The sequence below is a fragment of the Apteryx mantelli genome, chromosome 15 (genome assembly GCF_036417845.1).
Source record: "Apteryx mantelli isolate bAptMan1 chromosome 15, bAptMan1.hap1, whole genome shotgun sequence".
NCBI classification, from domain to species: Eukaryota; Metazoa; Chordata; class Aves; order Apterygiformes; family Apterygidae; genus Apteryx; species Apteryx mantelli.
In genome coordinates this window covers 24,460,254-24,478,680 of record NC_089992.1, presented here as the reverse complement: position 1 = coordinate 24,478,680, position 18,427 = coordinate 24,460,254, and the positions used below count along the sequence as shown (strand labels likewise).

Below are 18,427 nucleotides of genomic sequence, written 5' to 3'. Positions count from 1 at the left end.
GGTGCCTCTGCTCAGAGACACACCTGAATACTTGGAGATGCATTCCTGAAACTTCCACGGCAGCACTGGGTTTTGCCTGGCACAGGCACCAGGGGAGATGGTATGGTGTCCTTTAGGGCGTTGCAGCCCTGCCAAACAGAGCAGGAATACATTTTGTGAACTCCCACATTCATCTCAGCAGTTATCTCATGTGGCCAGAGTCGTTACTCGGGGTTTGCTACTCCAGGCCGCTTAGGTGGTGCTGCAGGTTAATGCCTCTGCACATCACTGCCCTCCCCTGGACAATATCCTAACTGCTGGGCAGCGAAAACGGACCTTGGGCTCAAGTTTAAAGCAAGCGTAACAGTGGGGCCAGAAATGGAGATGAGAGGCCAAACTTCACATCGGCGAGCACTTGCCTGTTCTGTGCTTATTTCCAGTGAGGGCTTTGCTTGGTCTTCACCTTAAAAAAGGGGTGATTTTCTCAGGATTCTGAGTGCACCAATGGGCCTTACTTGCCCCAATCAGCCTAGCATGGGCCCCCCCACCCGCACACCCATTGCTCCAGGAGCTCAGGCCTGAGCACCCCATCCTCGCCTGAGCTGTGTCAGAGGTGTGCCTGTGCCCAGCCTTTCTCTGAGCTGGGCCTTGAACATATGCCGTAGCCTTGTCTCCCGTCCTGCCTCTGGCGCCATCTCCTGCTGCTCCTGACTGCATTCTCTGGATGAACCCTGGACCTGATCATCACCTTGCCTTGTCTGGGACTGTTAGTGGACCCTGTTATCATCACCCCTGCTCTGCCCACCTGTTTAGATGCTGTTGGACTGTGCCCTATTTGGTGAGGGCATTGCCTATGCTGGGGTCACCCTTGGTTCCTGGCTCATATTCCCTCATGGAGCAGCCCTGCTCTTGCTCCATGACATTTTATAAAACATGATACCCTACAACGTGGCTTCAGAAGCCTCCTGAGTGAGGGTATGAGGGATCTGCTGGCTTGGGGGAAGTTAGGGGTCAAACAGGAGATCCATATAGCATTGCTCTGTCTTCTGCCATAACACAGGCTGCATCAGCTTCTCTTCTTCCGTTCTGTCAGGCAGCTAGTCTCATTCTTTTGGTGGAAGGGAAGATGATTAGTATTTCCTATGCAAGGTTGCTGCATTTAACATGGGGATATTTGCCTTCCCTGCAGGGTTTGTCAGTTCGGCACAATACCCAAGGGAGTGAGCCACATGTTTCCAAAAGCTTTCAGGTCTCAGCAGAGCTCAGATTTCTCTGATGAGGAACTGCCAGGCAAGGGTCTTGGGGAGATGCTGCTGCCCACACACAGGCTTCTCTGCAGCTGTCTCGACAGTGTTTTCCTTTTTAATAAAGTGCCCTGTGGGGATTCTAATGCTGAAGCTCCTGAGATTAGGGCTGAGAAATTAATACTGGAAACATCCTTCCCTGCCATTTCAGAGCCAGTTCAAAAAGAAGTCCTACAGAGAATCCTTCTACAACTGCTAAAGATGAAACATGGAGCACTGAGAAACTGCCAAGATGAATTGGACCCAGGGGTTCATCGAGCCCCTGATATGATTTTGGCAACACCAGACCCTTCACAGATACCTTGGAAGAGGATCAAGCCTTTAAGAAGCAGATGGGAGGTGATAAATCTTCTCTCCCTGCTGGGTCAGAGGCATAGCTGGTTTCAGGAACTGCCAAGTAGCCACTTCAGGTTGCTATACTTTCCAGGTGGGAAATTCTGGAAGAGCAGCAGCAGTATACTCAAGGAAAGTCATTTCATAAATTTCCCTAAAGCCGCCAAAGCATTCGGCACCTGCCTTCCAGCTCCCCTTGAAAGTAGCAGCTTTGAAAGATTCCTCTTTCTTCCCCAGTGGTTCCATCCCAGCTTTTTAGCCCCTATGTGTAATAGGGGTGGTCCTGCACCAAGTGTATTTATCTCCTCAAATCTGTGATGAGGTCAGTACAGAATGTCCCAATATCCAGCCTGTGGACTCTGTCGAAGATGGATGCTGTCCTGGCCTTTCACCTCCCAACCCTGTCCATCATGGCTCTCCAACAGAGCCATTCTGCAAACAACCATCAAGATCTTGGCACCATGTCTGAGAACAATCCAGGCCACTGGTTTCTTGTCATTTCCTGACTCAGTGACCTCTCCTATTACTTTATTACTGAATATAAGTAAATATTTGCACTAAACATGCCATTCACCTTCCACACTGGTCCACAGACTCCAAATGATACATCTGGAAACCTCAAGAGATCAGAGGACAGAATCTTATTGTGAGAAGAAACTATCTTACTCTAGAATCACTAATTATTCTCCATGTTAAATGCTCTAAATATAGGCTATTTTGGGGCTGCTGCATTCCTGTAAAGCTTCTGGAGTTGAAGCCACTTAGACTAGAGCTGAGGCTTTTATCGTCCCTCCAGTTCTTCATCTAAGTTTCCTGAGACTCCATGTCTGAGAGAGACACTAAGATCATCATTTTTTTTTCACTTTTATTAAATGGAAAAAGTGAAGGTGATTTTGCTGCAGAGGAGAAGCAGCAAAAAAAATCACACATGGAAAGTTTAATTTCCAGCTTCACAGGCTCTCCAGGCTGAGAAGACAAGTACCGCAGTGTGAGTCCTTGCCTAGTAAAGCTCTGCTCTAGATAGAAATTTTCTATCTTGCCTCTTCTGGAGAGTCTGCAGGGTCCTCCTGCCAGTGGGATGCATCCTTCCCCATCTCTCCTCGCTCTTGCTGCTAAGAACGGTGCCTAGACTAAATCTCTTCTCCCTCTGTCCAGTCTTCTGGCATCTTTCAAGACTGCAGCTAATCATTTTCCTTCATTACACAGTTATTACCTTGAAGGTAATTTATGGACTGTGATCATGGTCTGGCCCAACTTACTCTTTTTCTAGACCATACAGATTTACTTCCTTCCTCATCAGGCTCTGATCTCGATATGTTTGTAGCTCTTCTCTCCACTGCACCATGCAAGTGGTTTTGTTTGGCTTTACAGCCTCTGTGTGTAAAGTGTCCAAGAGCCAATTGGCATTAGTTTGTGCCACCCACTTGTGCAGCCTATTCAGTATTACCCAAGGTGCCTCAGACTCATTCTGTTTTAGATACTGATCACTGCGGTATTTGCTTATCCTCGGAAGCACCTGGGAAGGGAGAACAACTCTCTGAGCTTCCCATCTGACTTGCCTGGGATCACACAGGACATCTGTAACAGAGTTGGGAATTGAAATCGGGTGTCCTGTTTTCAGTCAGTGCTCCAACCACTGGGTTATTCTTCCTCTCACCATGTGTGTCTGTCTTTGCTACTTATTGCCTTGTGTAACATGAAGGTTTTCTGTGCATCAGTTACTGGCAGACCTGGTTGCTTGTGTTGGAGCTCTCATCTGCTGGCCTTTGAGCAGAGTGTGCTTCTCACATTTCTAACTCTGACAACCAAGTCTAAAGAAGCACAACTCTAGGTTTTACCTCTTCCCCCAGGGTTGGGTGGAAAAAGCAAATGGAAGCTGTTGCCATCAAATGGCAGCCTCCATCCAGTTCTTTGCAGATGAACACCCAGGGCACTGATTAACATTGTCGACAACTTTGGCACTGACCTGGAAATTAGCCAGAGGCCACATTTGCATTTTAAATTTAGTGTAAGCTTTGGCCCTGCAAGTGCATTGACCCACTACTGTAATGACCAGAGGTAGATAGGAGTGTCTGCTTCTCAAAGACTGAAGAGTCCTCTCCTCTCCTCTGGATCTCCTCCTGCAGCATAGGCAAGGTCCAGGATCAGCTGACTGGGAGCTGAGAGCTATCTGGCCTAATATCTGGCACCTGCCTCGTAGACAGCGGGAGGAGGAGAGCTGAGTTTGGCAACCGACAGCTGAACTCAGAAGTCCCCTTCCTCTGGGGAAACGAGGACAGTAGGAGAGAAGGGGCAACTGCCAGCAGCCCATTCAGCCAGCCTCCCATTTACAGTGCACCCAGACCTGAGACTTAACCTGTTGAGCTGTCCCAAAGGGACTGATTAGTTTGGGGCCCAGGCTAGGGGCAGCTGAAGCTCTGGCTTACAGTTTAAGCAGTTAGAAAATGAGGTGGGTAGGCCTTTGGTCTGGGGTTCTCTCCCAAGCTTTAAATGCAAATAAACACATCTTCAATGGCCATTTGACTAAGGATCAGTCCCCCTGCAGGAAGACTGAACCACCGAAGCGGGAAAGAGAAGGAAGCAAAATCTAGTAAATGGATGTTAGGAGTAAGGAAACACAGTTCAAATTTGCAGCTCTGAAACTGTCCTGCAAGAGCACCATGACCAAGTCACTTCATCTGATGGGGATGATTTGTGGCTACACCGCCGAGCTCTCCAGGACAAGGAGCTGCCTGGCCTTTCGAACCGGAATAACACAAGCACAACGGGGCCCAGATCTCTCATTGTTCCTGCCATGTAAATAATAAAAAGGCAGCATGGGGGAAGATTAGGCAGCTGCTGCATGGATTGTGCCTCTGCTGCAGATAAATAAAGGGCTCCAGTCTCCATAACTGTCAGTCTGGCACCTTTCAACTGCAGGAAGTGAATGATTATTGCGGTGGGAAGAAATAAATAAATAAGCCCCAAGCAGACGACTATCTCGTGGATGCTCACTCATCTCAGGCATGTGCCCGCAGCTCCGCATGTGGGAGGCATGTGAAGTTGGCAGGTTTTTTTATATTTTACATTTGTTCTGTTCTGCCCAAGTGCCTGCCTTTTTTTTAAGAAGAAACTGATTGGGGGAATCTGGAGGTTAAGAGCTGCAATAAGAGGCAATTTTTGTAAGGTTTGTCAGTTTTTTCTGCTTAATCAACTGGACATTGTCCCTTTGAATAAAAGCTCCTGAATTGTCAGTGAGATGGTTGAAGGGTACCATGAACTCGCTGCGCATTTACCATATGGTATGAATCTCGCTCAGAGCAAACAGCGCAGCGAGCAGCCCGGCTTGGGCTGTTACTGGGAAGCCTGGCTACTGCTGCCACCGCGGGAGGCTGGAATGGGGCCTGGCAGCCTGCCGCAGCCCCCTTCAGTGTCCCAGGGGGTCTTGTGCAGCACCCCAGGGAAAAGTGGGCAGCGTGATCACAGCCACCTTTCGAGCGGATGTGGAGCAGGAGGATGAGCAGTTTCCTTAGGAGCAGTAATGGGAATTAGGATTCTGTGGATGAGACCCAAGTACGGCTCTAGGGCCCCCTCCGCTCGCTGCGGCTCAGTACACCCAGCTCCCAGCCGTCTCAAACCTTGCTCTCTGCTCTCTCCTGCCAGGAGGGGGAGCCTGGCTCCTGCCTTCTGCTGCAGGCAGCCCGCAGCAGGCTCGCTGGGCTTCCCAGCCCCGAGTGGGACTCCCTCAAGGACCCTCCGTGGCCACAGTGTCGTGGCCTTCGGAGGGACTGCTGGATAGTGCAGGAAGGCCCTCAAAGCAGGAAGGGGGAAATGGGAAGCTGGGCAGCGGGGGGATGCCACGTTGGTGCTGGGAGGTTGGCGCTGAAAGGAGGGTTGATGCTGTGGCGGGGGCCTGGAGGCCTGGGCTTAGGGCAGCGAGGGAGCAAGCAGGGCAGGCACTCACCACCATGCGGTTGAGGGACACCCAGCAATCGTCGGGGAAGTCCTGCAGCATGGGCACGAGGAACTGGAGGCAGCCATCCCAGTGGCACAGCAGCAGCATCATCCCAATCAGGTTCACGATCCGCACCACCGCGCTGGCCAGATCGTAGGTCATGTGGAAGATCTGCAGGGGCCAACAGGGAGTAGATTAAACAGCAGTTCCCCAAACAATCAACCCAACGTAATTAGACGCAGTATCAGGGTCAAGAGCCTTGCTAAAGTAACAGGACAGGCTGAGTCAGCTCAGCTCAGGTCAGTCACTGCATGCAAGCAGAACTAGCTGAAGAATAGATTAAAAAAACAAAATACAAAATCACAATCATTCACCCCTCCTGCCCTTTGATTTTGCATTTTAATTTACATTTAAAGCTCCATAGCTCATTTGACAATACAAGCTGGTTGCTCAGCCACTCCTCACAAATAAACTTCACCATTACATCATTCTAGCTGCAGTGCCCCTCTTTGATTTCTGCTCTCGCTCAGTATATGCTACACCCTGACTCATGGTAGAAGCTAGCTTTGTACTGGATGTCGGAAGCAGGCTCTGCAAGTCTCAAGTGCAAGAAAGCATGGCCTCAAACTCAGCAGAGATTTGGGGGGAGGATCTGACACAACTATTTCTTCTACTAGCTGCTAAATCTCTTCCAGTCTTATATTAAGGTATGCAAGGAAAAGAGAAACATGGCAGAACTAGGCAACAGCCTTGTGTTGGCACAATACAGTAGCTTTTAGCAAGGAGGCCCAGAAACCTGGAAATGGGGAGCTGCAACCACATCTCCACAGCCACTTCTCTAATGCAAAAGAAGCCCATGACCCTATTGTCCATAGAACTAGTCCTAAGCAGGACATGCTGAGCAATCCAGCTTCCCTGTCATCACAGCGGTGTACGCAGTCTCGGATTACCTGGTGGCAACTGTATTTTATTCCTCGGGACGGCGTGCTGTGCAGACATCGGGGCTCCTTGGCCCTTTTATGCCCAGCTTTGCGGTAATAGCTAGACACGCTTGGCATGCTAGTGACTGCTATCCTAAGCTACGTATCTGTCCAGGAATGGTTTTCCCTGCCTTGTAGAAGGCCACAATGAGATGGGGAGACTGGTTGAGGCGAGTGCCGCCAGCCCAGTGTAACTCAGCGCAGAGCCCACCTTCTGGTCTCTTAGCCCATTCCCACAGATCTGGAAGACAGCAAGCTTCAGCTTGCCACCAGGCAATGGTTTGAATGAAGGAAGGACAGCACCCATAGTCCTCACAGGGTGCAGCCTTCCAGCTAAGGGAACCTATTGCATCGTAGGGATATGGATGCAGCCTTGAGGGTCCTGCCAAATTGTCGGTGTGGCCCAAGCTTCACAACCACCAGATAATGCTGTTGGGCCACGCTGGGATCAGCACAGTGGTGAGCTCAGTGCAGCTCCCCTTGATATGTCACGTTCTCCTCTGAACAGCAGAATCGGATGGTTAAATGGATGCTGCTACAGGTAAGAACAGCCTCTCCCGTGAAACTCGCCTGCTGGGGCGCAGCAGGGAGACAGCCTGTGCTCCCCCCATGAGGGAGTTCCTCTCACTCCAACATCACCCTGCAAACAGAGCCCCCACCACATCTGGCATCCTCTCCCACATGCCGCCATGTTGTCAGGGCAATCTGTGGCAGAGCCATGATGGATGGAGACCTGACAGCCATGCCCCAACCCTGCCAGCCCGTCCTGCCCCAGGGCCTCGCCTGGAGAAGCGTTGATCACTGCTCCCCACACACAGTGTTGCTGTCGCTGCTGGAGGAAGAGTGAAATATTTGGACAGCTGTGTGTGAACGAAGCGGATAGACTCACTGCTGTCAGCTGCCTCCACTGCGCCTTGTCAGGGGCCTCCCCATGGTTTCAAGGTACATAGAGCCTGGCTGTTTTGCAGCTCAGCCCACGGTCTGTTGACACAACGTCCTAGTTGGATTTCAAGGAAGGAACTGAAAAGCAGAGGAATATGAGGGGCAAATAGGACTACTGTGAATCCGTGCAGATGGGACTTGTGAAGGGAAAAGAGTATTACCCCGAACAGATGAGGCTGCACGTGCCAGCAGCACGTCCCAGCTATTCCTGCATTTCCATCCTGACCTACAGGCCCTGATGCTCCCTTCCAGGGCGTCTTCCAGTCAGCTCTGTCCTGATGGGGCTACGTCAGCTTGAATCTCCCCGCACAGCTCTGCCAGTGCTTGTTTATCCCACCCTATGGCCCCTGCTGCCCTCTCAGCCCCAGCAGCGCTGCCATTGCCCCTTCGCCAGGCCCCACGGCCTCTCCTGCTCTCCCCCTCCAGGCTCCCCCCGGCTCTGCTCCATACCCCTGGCCTGCCCTGCTCTCCAGCCCCGCGGCATTGCCCTTGCCACCTGGTTTCCGACCTGCCGGCCCACCTCTCGTTACAGGGCAATTCCAAGCGCTTTTGCAAAACTGACCTCCGAGGGAGGACACCGTGCAGGGCACACAGGGAGCCCTGTCCAAACGCACAGCTCCCTTATGGATGCAGCAGGATTTACTCCCAGTTCTTCCGAAGTAAAATAAACCCATAAACACAACTTCCCTATGGGGCGTCAGCCGAGCACCTAACACAGGTGATATGGACACAGGCGTGCTACGTAGCCGTACGGCCATGTCCATGTAGCTGCGTGGTGCTCTGATTGGGGCGGTCCTGCTCCCTCCCACGGCAGTAGCTACCTGCCATCTTCACCTGTACCAGTGACGGCCCTCCTTCGGCCCCAGGGTAAGTCAGTTCAAGCAGCTAAAAAAGCAGAAGACTAATTCTGTAAAAGAAAGGAATCACGTTTTGTCAGCTAGCTCCCTAAATTGGCTCACCGTTCTGTTCGCGGAGCTGGCTGTTCAGTCTGGATGCTCATTTCCACACCAGATATTAACACTTCCCTGCCTAATCAGGATGCCTCGAGCTTATGTATTAAGAGACGCGACATGCTCAAACCCCGCTGGGCGGGAGCCATAGAGGAAGGCCGGGAAACAGAAAGATGAATGATTTGGATAACTGCGTCTAAACCCTGTTATTTCCTCTGCGTCCACGGTGCAGCTGGAGTCCACAGTGTCACTTGGTGTGACAAAGGCCATTCTAACAATATTTCTGGGCTGAAAAGAAAAAAATATCCAAAATTCAGCATGAAAGGCTGTTCTAGGAAATCCGACTCTCATTGCTGACTCAATAGGTCAGGATGAGAGCTGAGCACATAATTCATAGGAATAATTCCTACTGGTTTCATCCTTTTTTTTTTCCATTGCAGAAATGATCATTCTCATTTAAATAACCCAAAGTGAATGCAGCCTACTCCAGTGACAGCCATGGGCGATGCTTTTAATGAAGCCAGAGCAGCAGTTTGCAAGAGGATCAGTGAGCGGATCTCTTGCATTGCCAGGGTTTTACTGTGCTAATGACTTTTCCTCTCCTACCTACCTGTGGTTTTCAAAGAGTTCTGGCCCTCCCGTAACCTGGGGAACTCCAGCCAGGGAGAGGGAGAAACCCCACCAGATTTAGGAAGTGCCTTCCTTCTTTTAATTTAGAGAGTGAGGGAATGGCTGGTTTGGGGAGAAAGGTAAATGGATATGGAGCTGCTTCTGTGATGACTGGGATCTATTCCAGTAAGGCTAGAGCACAAAGCCTTTACGTGGTGGTCCATCTCCAAAACAGAGGCATGATGGAGTGTGTTTGCTTCTGCCATTAGGCCCCACTGCCTCCTCTCATGCGCTGGCAGCTCACGCACTTGCTGGCAGCTGAGAAATGGCAGCTCTGCGTGAAGTGTGCATGTCTGGGGTCACAGGCCTTTCTCCACTGCTGGGCCACCCCAGCCTGCAAGGAGGGAGTGCTGCCACCCGTAAATGTAGGACCCAGTGTTGAAGCATGAAGGGGAGAAGGATGCACCTGCTCTTGTAGCACACAGATGTTCCCATCACAGAGCTCAGAGAGGCCAAGAGCCGAGTGGACATTTGGAATTGCCCTCTAACGCCCAGACCTGCCTAGGGGAGGCTTGCCGCGGGGCCAACACAAACTTCCCATACCGGTAGTGGCTATATCTGCCCTACGGACAGCAAGGATGGATTCAGCTCACCTCCTCTGGACATTCAGACTCCAAGTTAATATCTAGACTATCACTAGAGGCAATGGATGGAAACACACCTCCAGAGGGAGGCATCTAGTCTGTGGCATTTGTTTGACTGAGAAGGGGGTGCACTTTGTCTCAGGAATTCCCGTTTCTCAGTGCTGACCGTGAAGTGAGCCTAGACAATGAACTCCAACTGCAGATGTCTGAACGGCAGGTGAGACAAATCCAATTTCAAATGTCAGTCTGAGGAGCTAGCAGTTCATGCCCACTCCTCAGAATACATTTGCATTCGAATGGAAGAGAAAAAAAAGAAACACTCACCCCGCGGCACACAGAAATAACTGCAAAGGGGTGTGAATGAACACCTTTCCCTGAGAAGAAGCTCCTGTAAATGGTCCCTGTGTTGCAGGGAATAAAAAACTCCAGTCGCTTGCTGGAGAGTGTTGAAGCTAGTGCTGCAGTATCCTAAAACAGCCCTTAGCTCGTCAGAGAGAGATGGGGAGGACACACGCTAGAATAGCTGGTCCGCGAGCAGGGGAATGTGAGCGGTAATTGGTACTTCTCTGGTTTTCATCATTAACACTCGGGGCTTTCTTGTCCTGTTGCAACACAACCCAGGCTGGGTCCCAGAGCATCACACCTCCTTCTGCCCCTGGAACTGCTTGTGCTTGCAGTCTTTCAGCTGCCTGCGATTTGAAAAAAGGGAGTGAGGAGGAGGAGGAGGAAGCACAGGTTCAAGCTCAGAGTATCCGTTTGCAAGGGCATTCTCTGATAGACCTAATGTCCCCATTTCTTGACTGTCCAAAACAAGCGGTGGCTTGGGAACCCCTGTTACAAAGTCAGTTCTGTGCTTCCAGCCAAAGGGCACCTTGCAGTGCTTTCGGAAAGGTCAGCATGGGGAAAAGCGGGAGAACCAAAATTTCCTTCAACAAAGTAGTCTCTAGTTGTACAAGGGCTCTACTTTGGAATCCCACATATACTGGACAGGCTAACTATTGGGATCCTAATGGTATGAACCAACAAACTCTGTACAGTGCTCCTCAACTGGCTCTGTACTGCAGCAGGATCCCTCTCTCCTGACCACTTGCGCTGGAAGAAATTAAGGACATCTTAAGAGAAGGGGGGATCTGGCTCTGGCAGTGAAATGAGGGCTTTGACTCAAAACAAGGTTGCATGTTTAATTAAACATTTTGTTTTCTGTGGGTACCTAGCTCAGTGTGGCTATCCAAACCAACAGGTCAACAGAACTTCTCAGACCCTTGAGAGCAGCGTTGCATTAGTACATGTCTCTGCCTAGGGCCGTGGAGGCTGGACTCCCCTGAGAGATGGAGATACTGCCAACAGGGGAGGGTGCAGTCGTGGCTGAGCAGCCCCATGCAGGAGGCAGCTCGCTCCAGACAGCCGGCACCAGCCCTGCCAGGCCCCGGCGAGCAGTGGCAAAGCCTCTGTCTCTGCACTCTGCCCCCCAGCGCTTCAGGCCCTGGTAGCTGGGGCGAATCTCAGACCCCTGCAGGCTCTGCATGAACACGAGTGCCGTATGTGGAACAAACAGGTCTCCCAAAGGGTCTGGGAATCACGATGCAGAGGCACAGTAATGATTCTGTTCGGAGCCGGCGTGGCTGAGCCAGAGCTAAACACCCCGCTAGACAGAGCTAACAGCATGCACCATCGCTCGGCTGAATGCTGGCTCTGTGCAGCACCGACTTGCATCCACAGGGTTTATGAACAGATTCTGCACCACAGGAAAGCAGCGAAACTGCTTGTTGCCCTTCACTAGCTCTAGGAGCAATATAGCAGGATTTCTGTAGCACCGCGTCCAAACTAAGACAGCCTGCTGCTCCCAAGCCAGTCCTGGTGCCTGTATCCACACCATGGTTAATACACAACAGCGCTAAATCCCCCTGTGGATAATCAAGTGGGTGTTAAACTACTCCAGCTTAATAGAAAACAAAGCATCTACTGGTAATTCATGGTTTAAAAAAAACAAAGACCTTAGGAGGAAACACAAAACTCAGAATCAACACTGTACCTTACGCTCTTCTGAGGGTTTAGGGGTCAGAGATAAAATGGGTCTGCTGTGAGGGAACGCGTATTTACTTACATTTAAGAACAGTATTTGTTGACTATGCAGAAGAAAGTTGGGATGTCTTTCACTTTTCCTTCCCTTACTTGACTTTTGTAAACAACAGTGGTAAAGATATGTTTTCCTCTTAGAGGCATTAGCTGTCTTTTCACATCTAAGTTTTAAGTCTCTCGACATACTGGAGGTGGGTGTTTTTTGTGAAGAGCTTTTCTGAGCCTAAAATATTGTTAGATAGACTAGCGTAGGGTGTCTGTACTAAGTCCCTGCATCATCAACGTTATGATACGCACAGTGTACATATCACCCACCTAATCGCTGCCTGGGCCGCATCCTGCTCAGTTTATGAGAACTGACTAGACCACAGTCTAAGCTGTTACTCCTTCAAGCCAACACGTAAACTGAAGGCAGCTCATTGGGCAAGCAACGTTTTCCTCATTTAGGGATCACGACCACCCGGCAGTGGCAACTCCTGTGCCAGGACGCTAAACGTCACCTCGCACATGCTCCGCCAAAATCTTGACTGACACAACCCATGTGACATGGAAGGTTTGGGGATCCTTGATGAGCAAATATGTCCTGGAAGGGTGAAGGGAGGGGAGAGACAACCAGCATGCAAAGCTCGCAGGAGGGCTTCCCCCGGGAGGCGAAATCCTCGCCAGGCATAGGCAGCATCACTCGCGGTGGAGCACCGAAGCACGCAAGCCGTGAGCATACATAAGCCACGCACAGAGCCGACCGCCCCGAGCGATTCAGACACTGGAGGGACACTCTGGAAATAAAAGTCAAGGGAGAAAGGGCAGCTCCCGAGAAACTCAGCGGGCTGGGTAAACCCACACCACCGGCAAACACAGCGTTTCAGCGCAGCAACGCCGAAGCTCTCTGTGGCTGTTTTCCCTCTCCCGATGCTGCCGATGAGCAATGCAGCAGCAACCCCTTTACTTCTGCTTCCCTCTCTCTCCCCTATTTGCTATTTTTTCTTCCAGTGATGTCACTGTTTAGCTGTGCCAAAACATAAACTAATTTTACTCCAAAAGGTTTGCTGTCCCGAGTAACTCATCAGGCCACGCATTTTGGTTTTTTTGGAAAGACGGGACAAAATGCTGTTCTTGCCATTAAAACATACAAAGATATGAACTTGGAAATCCTGAGGCAGCTGTCGCCAGCCTGGACTGCTGAAAAGGGCCTTAGTCAAGGAGGAAAATTATGCAAAGGGATACAACTGGGCTTATGTGCAACTTCCCAGGGTACTGGAAGGTGGAATTCCCCTCTGAAGGAAATCTGCTTTGGGGCAGACAGCTTTGGACTGCACGAATCGCACTGTGTTTGGCACACCAGCACATCGGCATGGGAGGCAGGGAGCCTCCTGATCCAGATCGTATCGGGAAAACGCCGAAAGCAGCCGCCAGCACAGAGCAGATGGACTGGAGAAGGGAAATCTTCTGCGGTGCACAAATACATCAGCAAGCAGCGTGCAGATTCACGAAAGCGCTTGACAGTCTGAGATGGTCTGGGATTTGGTTTTGCTGTTTTTCTGTTGTGCCAGGAAGGAAAACTATAGCCGGAAGATCAAGTTTTAGATGAAGGCAAGAGGTTGGGGTTGCTTCTCTTTTTATGCTTGCTTTGCACCAAATGACACAATCAATGTCAGCGGAGCTGCTGATGCTGCCTTGAGTCAGTGCGAGAGGAGAATTGGGTCCGTGATTCATTAGGTTGAACGCTTACGGGGGCAGAGATTCGGGAGTGTGCCTGTCTCAGGGCTGTCTGGAACAGCGGAGTTTGAGGGACGCGCACGGAGTGCCAGGTGTTAAGAGAGATATCCAAGTAGATTTTACACTTTAAATAATAATCCTTTGTGCTGCCGTGGCAGATTTCATCTGAAGGTCCCAAGGGGCTCAGCTGACATTAATCTGGTATGCTTCAATATCTCCAGTGCACGTCCTATCTCCGTTATTACAGATGGGCAAAATGAGGCATGTAAAAGGGAAAAGCCACTTGCCAAAGGTTGCGCAGGAAGCTGAGAGCAAAGTTTTGAACCAAATTTAGTGGTGCCAGCTTCGATCTCCTGCTCTAACCATTGCCCATTTATCGGGGCTACTAAACTGGAGCCCACGGAGGTACCCTACAAATTCAGAAACGGCCACATCAGCACCATCAGAAATAGGAGTGTGGATGTCCAGCACAAGGCAGGGAGAAGAGATCTCAGGGCAGCCCGATGCGAGCCTGCAAGACCCCTGCCTCCTCCTGACGTGATTTAACTCTTCCCAGGCAGCTTGCTTCTGCCTAATGGAAGCTCTTCTCCAGTCATGAGCTGAGGGGCCACAGACAAAGAAGAGCAGAAAACCCAAGCAAAAATTTAAAATAGCATTTTCTTGCCTTCTCCCCCAGAGACTTGTGTCTACTGGAAAATATTTACAGCAGGGAAAGGTGAAATAGCAGGACTAATTAGCACGCAAAAAGCTGGCATAAATGGCAGGTGTTTATAGATATATATAACCCCCCAAAGATCGTGCCACCACCATGTGTTTTTGCCTCTTGCACTCCCAGAGTTCAGGTTGTCGTGACAACAGCCCCCCTTCCCTCCCCATGCAACCGTTCCCAGCCTCGACTTTAATCCTCATCATTTTAAGAACTTTTGTCACCACGGCAACATGACAGAGACTTTTAAAAATATTTTCCAGCGCAACTCAAACAACTGACTTTCCTGCATGGTTTTCTTTAAACGTCTCGGTTAAACACTCAGGGTCGGATTCGGCCTCCTCTGAACTTGGCTGTAAGCTCCCTGGATGCTAGTTAAGAGAGGAAGGAGACGGCCGGGGCTTCCAGCGCAGAGGGACGACGGCAGGTTTCCTCTCCCGGGAACGGGGCTAACAGCAGCAGCGCCAGGCCTGGCGCCAGCGCTTCTCCCGGAGCCCACACGACCCTGCAGCGTGGGCCCCCTTGCTTTCCAGTGGGGCTTATGCTCTCGCATGCTTTTACAGCTCAAGTTTTCAACAGTACCCACGTTCCTCTCGATACAGTTAAACGCTATTGAAAAGAAGAAACCTCCAAGCCCCCAGGGCTGGAAGTAGGTTAGGGGTCCAGCTCTCAGTGCCAACTGGGTAACTAACCTGCCGAGGCGTTTTTGTAATATCTCATGGCTCTTATCTGCATCTTTGGAATCTTAATGCTTCCAAGAAGCCAGCAATGAATCACTCCTGGAAATAGGTCACAGGCTTTTTTGGAAGTTCAAGAATGACCACAGTCATCAGGCAAAAGGGCTGTCTAGCTCGATCGACACACGGGTACGCCCAGGGAAAGAAATATTTGGGAAGGCTGAGAGGAGAGGAAGCATAAAGACCAGAGAAGGGGTCAAGAAACATAACTGGTTTGAAAATGGGACTCGATTCATGTTAGGAAAAGCTGGCTACCGTGGGGTAAGAGGTGAAGTCCGTCCCGGCCAGGCACATGGAGAAGGAGCGCTGAGCGGTCGGACCCTGCGCCCGGAAGAGCAGCCTCCACATAGCTCTGCACCGGACCGGCATTCGCTGAGGGTGTTCGTCACTGGAAAAGGCAGCTGAGCAGCAGGATGAGGTAATCGATGGATGACTCAGATGATGTAGGTGAGCTCAGGCTGCAGACTATGTCAGAAGGACCTCATTAGTGATCTGATCAAAAAGACATTCAGCTAAGTGGGAAGACACCCCTCAAGTGCAACGAGCTATCAGGCACAAAGCCAATTAAAATGGTGAGCATGGGCAAGTAACGGGACAACATAATAACGGCAATAACGAACACGTTATGCTATCACCTAGGTCAGTGACACCCCTTCCCTTGGAAAACGAGGTCTGTTTCCAGCCAGGAAGTTAAAAACTTGTAGAAATAGGTGTCCGGAGGCAGGGGATCCCAGATCTTTCCTCCCAGCAGCGATAGCAGCTCCCAAAGCAGAGCCATGTCACATACTGTCTTGAAGCTGTTTCCCTTCGGTCAAGTGTCAGCTTAGTTTGTGGATCCCTGATTAAGAGGCAGGAGTTAAAAATCAATAATTACAGAACAAATTCTGGGACAGTTTGGTCCAAGAAGGAAATGGTGACAAGCAGATGTGACAGAGGTATCTCGGAAGAGGTCACTGTAATGCGGTAGGTTAGGTGCTCGTAGCGACCCTCTCTCTCATGCAAAGACAAGAGGACTTTTAATGAAACTGAAGTGTCAGGTGATAAGAGGAAATGCTCCTTTTTCCACACATGTGCAGTTTCCTCTGTATAATACATTGCCACAGGAGCCCTTCAGGCCAAGAACTTGGCCGGATACTAAATACATGCATGCATAAATAAATGGCTGAATAATAACTTAAAAGAATTGGTTCATATTCTTTCTTTTCAGGACTTAAAAAAACTTTTAACCAATGAAACGGAGGAATAAATCTACCTGTGGGCAGATTATTGTACAGCTGTTGTTGGAATTCATCGCATGCTCCCTCTGAAGCAGGTGACCACTATTACGAACAGGCTGCTGGGCGAAAGGAGCCTCTGGTCTGCCACAGGGCTTCCTCTTCGCCATTTACACACATGAAAGAGTCCGACCCAGAGAACTGTTGACTATCAACTGTATTTCTGGGCAGAGATACACAACCAGGACATGGGAAAAAGAAAATCAGATCAACAGAAGAGAACCTTCAAATGAAGAAAACTGGCTTCTTAAAATTCAGATCAGATGGTAAAGCAGCCACAGCTCACGGCCTGGAGAAAGTTGTCACTAAACGAATTAGCAGCAACCTTTGTCTTCATATTTCTTCCAGTCACACTTCAATTTTCCAGGCTGAGATTCAGAACAGATTTAAGACAATCCAAGAACGTCACTTAACGTACTCATGGATTCATATGGTTAGCAAGTTGGATACAATATACACTCGCCAGGTCCTGTCCAGTAAGCGCAAGCTTGCTGAAGAATTAAAGAACTCATAGAGGATATTCTGGATCAGTTTGTATTTCTGTAATGCACCTTGCATTTCAGTTAAGAGTAAAGCACGGGCACATTAAGCCTTTATTAAGTGCTATTCAAACGTCTAGAGATAGCTCACGGAGAGATGAGCAGAAACAAGGCATTTGCGGAAGCGAAGGGAACATGCACCGGTTTGTCTTCTCAACGCCGCTCTCGGCATAAGCGGATCAAGCCGCACGCCCGGCTGAGGCACCCGGCTCCTCTCAGCATGGGCTCGAGCAGCTGGAAGCACAAGGGTCACAGGCTCGTTCCCCACCGAACTCAGGCCCCTGGCGCCACAGTTAGACCTCTCCAGGGACCACCCTCCAGCCGCACCGCGCAGAGACCAGGGCAGCAGCCAAACCAGTCCTGCTGGCTCTTTAAACGAATTGCAGCTACACAGATTTTCACACTGATCTCTTCTCAGCTCTGCAGCTAGCTTTTGTTTCAAGGACCCGGCTTTCTGTCAACCGGAATGATGGCGAGTGCTCTCCTCCTGTTTTTAAACAGGGCGGAGGATGTGAACTCCAACCTGCCGCATCGGCCCGTTGCGGCTGGTATTGCGTTACGCTTGGCGATATTTCTGTATGAAAGCACCATCCCTCGCTGCGTAGCGCCCCGCTCCGCCTGCCAGGACAGCTGCCGCTCTAAGGGGAGATGGAGTCTTTCCACCTAACTCAATCCTCCGGTTTAATTCGATTACAACCTCGGCAACCAAACACGACTTCCACCCTGGGCTTTTTTATGCCGTTAGTGGCTGCGACATCCATGAAAGGAAGCAGCTCGCCGGGCCCGGAGGCTCGAGTAGTTTCGCGTGCCGCGAGGCAGAGTGTGAGCGAAGATAACAAAAGCTCCCACGGCTCCAAACTCCGCGGCGCTGTATTTTAACTGCGACCGAGGCTACTCAGCACAGCGGCCTGCTTTTCGGATGGGCTCAGCAGTTGCCTGCCAAGTCTCCAGGGATCTGCTTTGGGCCCCTTCTCTTTTTCTTCTTGCTAGTAAACTTGCAGAAACGGCAGACGGAAAGGAAGGTGTGCTTGACACGGCGGTGAAAACATGTTTGAACTGCAGCGCCGTACAAATGCAGAGCAGGGGTTTTCAGGTGCTGGCTAGGCTGGTGTTTGCTCCCCAGCAGTACAAACTTAAACTGCCTTGTTCCGGCGTTGCATTTTTTTTGGATGCAGACTGCTTTGACATAGCCTGGTCTGAATATGTCCAACAAGGATCTGAATTGACTTTTGGGGACCGAGTTTGCCAGCAGAGTACCAAAACATTTAGTCGCATGTACTGACGGAAATTTATTTCCCTACAGTATACGGCGCGCACGGCACCCGCCCAAGCCAAGCGGCAGGAGATGCAAACGCCGTCCTGCTCTTTTCGAGTAACCACAGTAAGACAATCTTTTCAGTCCTGCAACCTGCACCTCAGAGAAGACATCTCTTAAAAGAACAACTCCTTGAAAATAACTCCTTGGGTAACATAAACCTCAGCAAACCTGTACCTTCAGGTAACCTTCACAGCACGAGGCAGAGGAGACACAGAGAAGCTGGAGGACGAGGAGCTGTCGGAGGAACGACGGCCATCACCCGCGTGCGCACGCAGCCCGCGCTGCCCAGGGAGGCGAGGGAATGGCAGGGGCAAGCGGCTGGGCTCCTTTTTGGTTGCATTCAAGGATTTGGGGAGGGGGGAAGTGGAGCTTCATTTCTCTTT

At 50.5% G+C, this 18,427-nt stretch overlaps 1 protein-coding gene across 1 annotated transcript in view; it reads right to left on the bottom strand.

The window, feature by feature from the left end:
- The window catches only part of HCN4 (hyperpolarization activated cyclic nucleotide gated potassium channel 4), a 112,130-nt gene that overhangs the window by 43,329 nt on the left and 50,374 nt on the right, over window positions 1–18,427 (bottom strand). Inside the window, exon 3 of the mRNA XM_067305484.1 lies at window positions 5,560–5,721. Coding sequence (XP_067161585.1) covers window positions 5,560–5,721 — 162 coding nt within the window. The remainder of the gene's footprint in view (window positions 1–5,559; window positions 5,722–18,427) is intronic.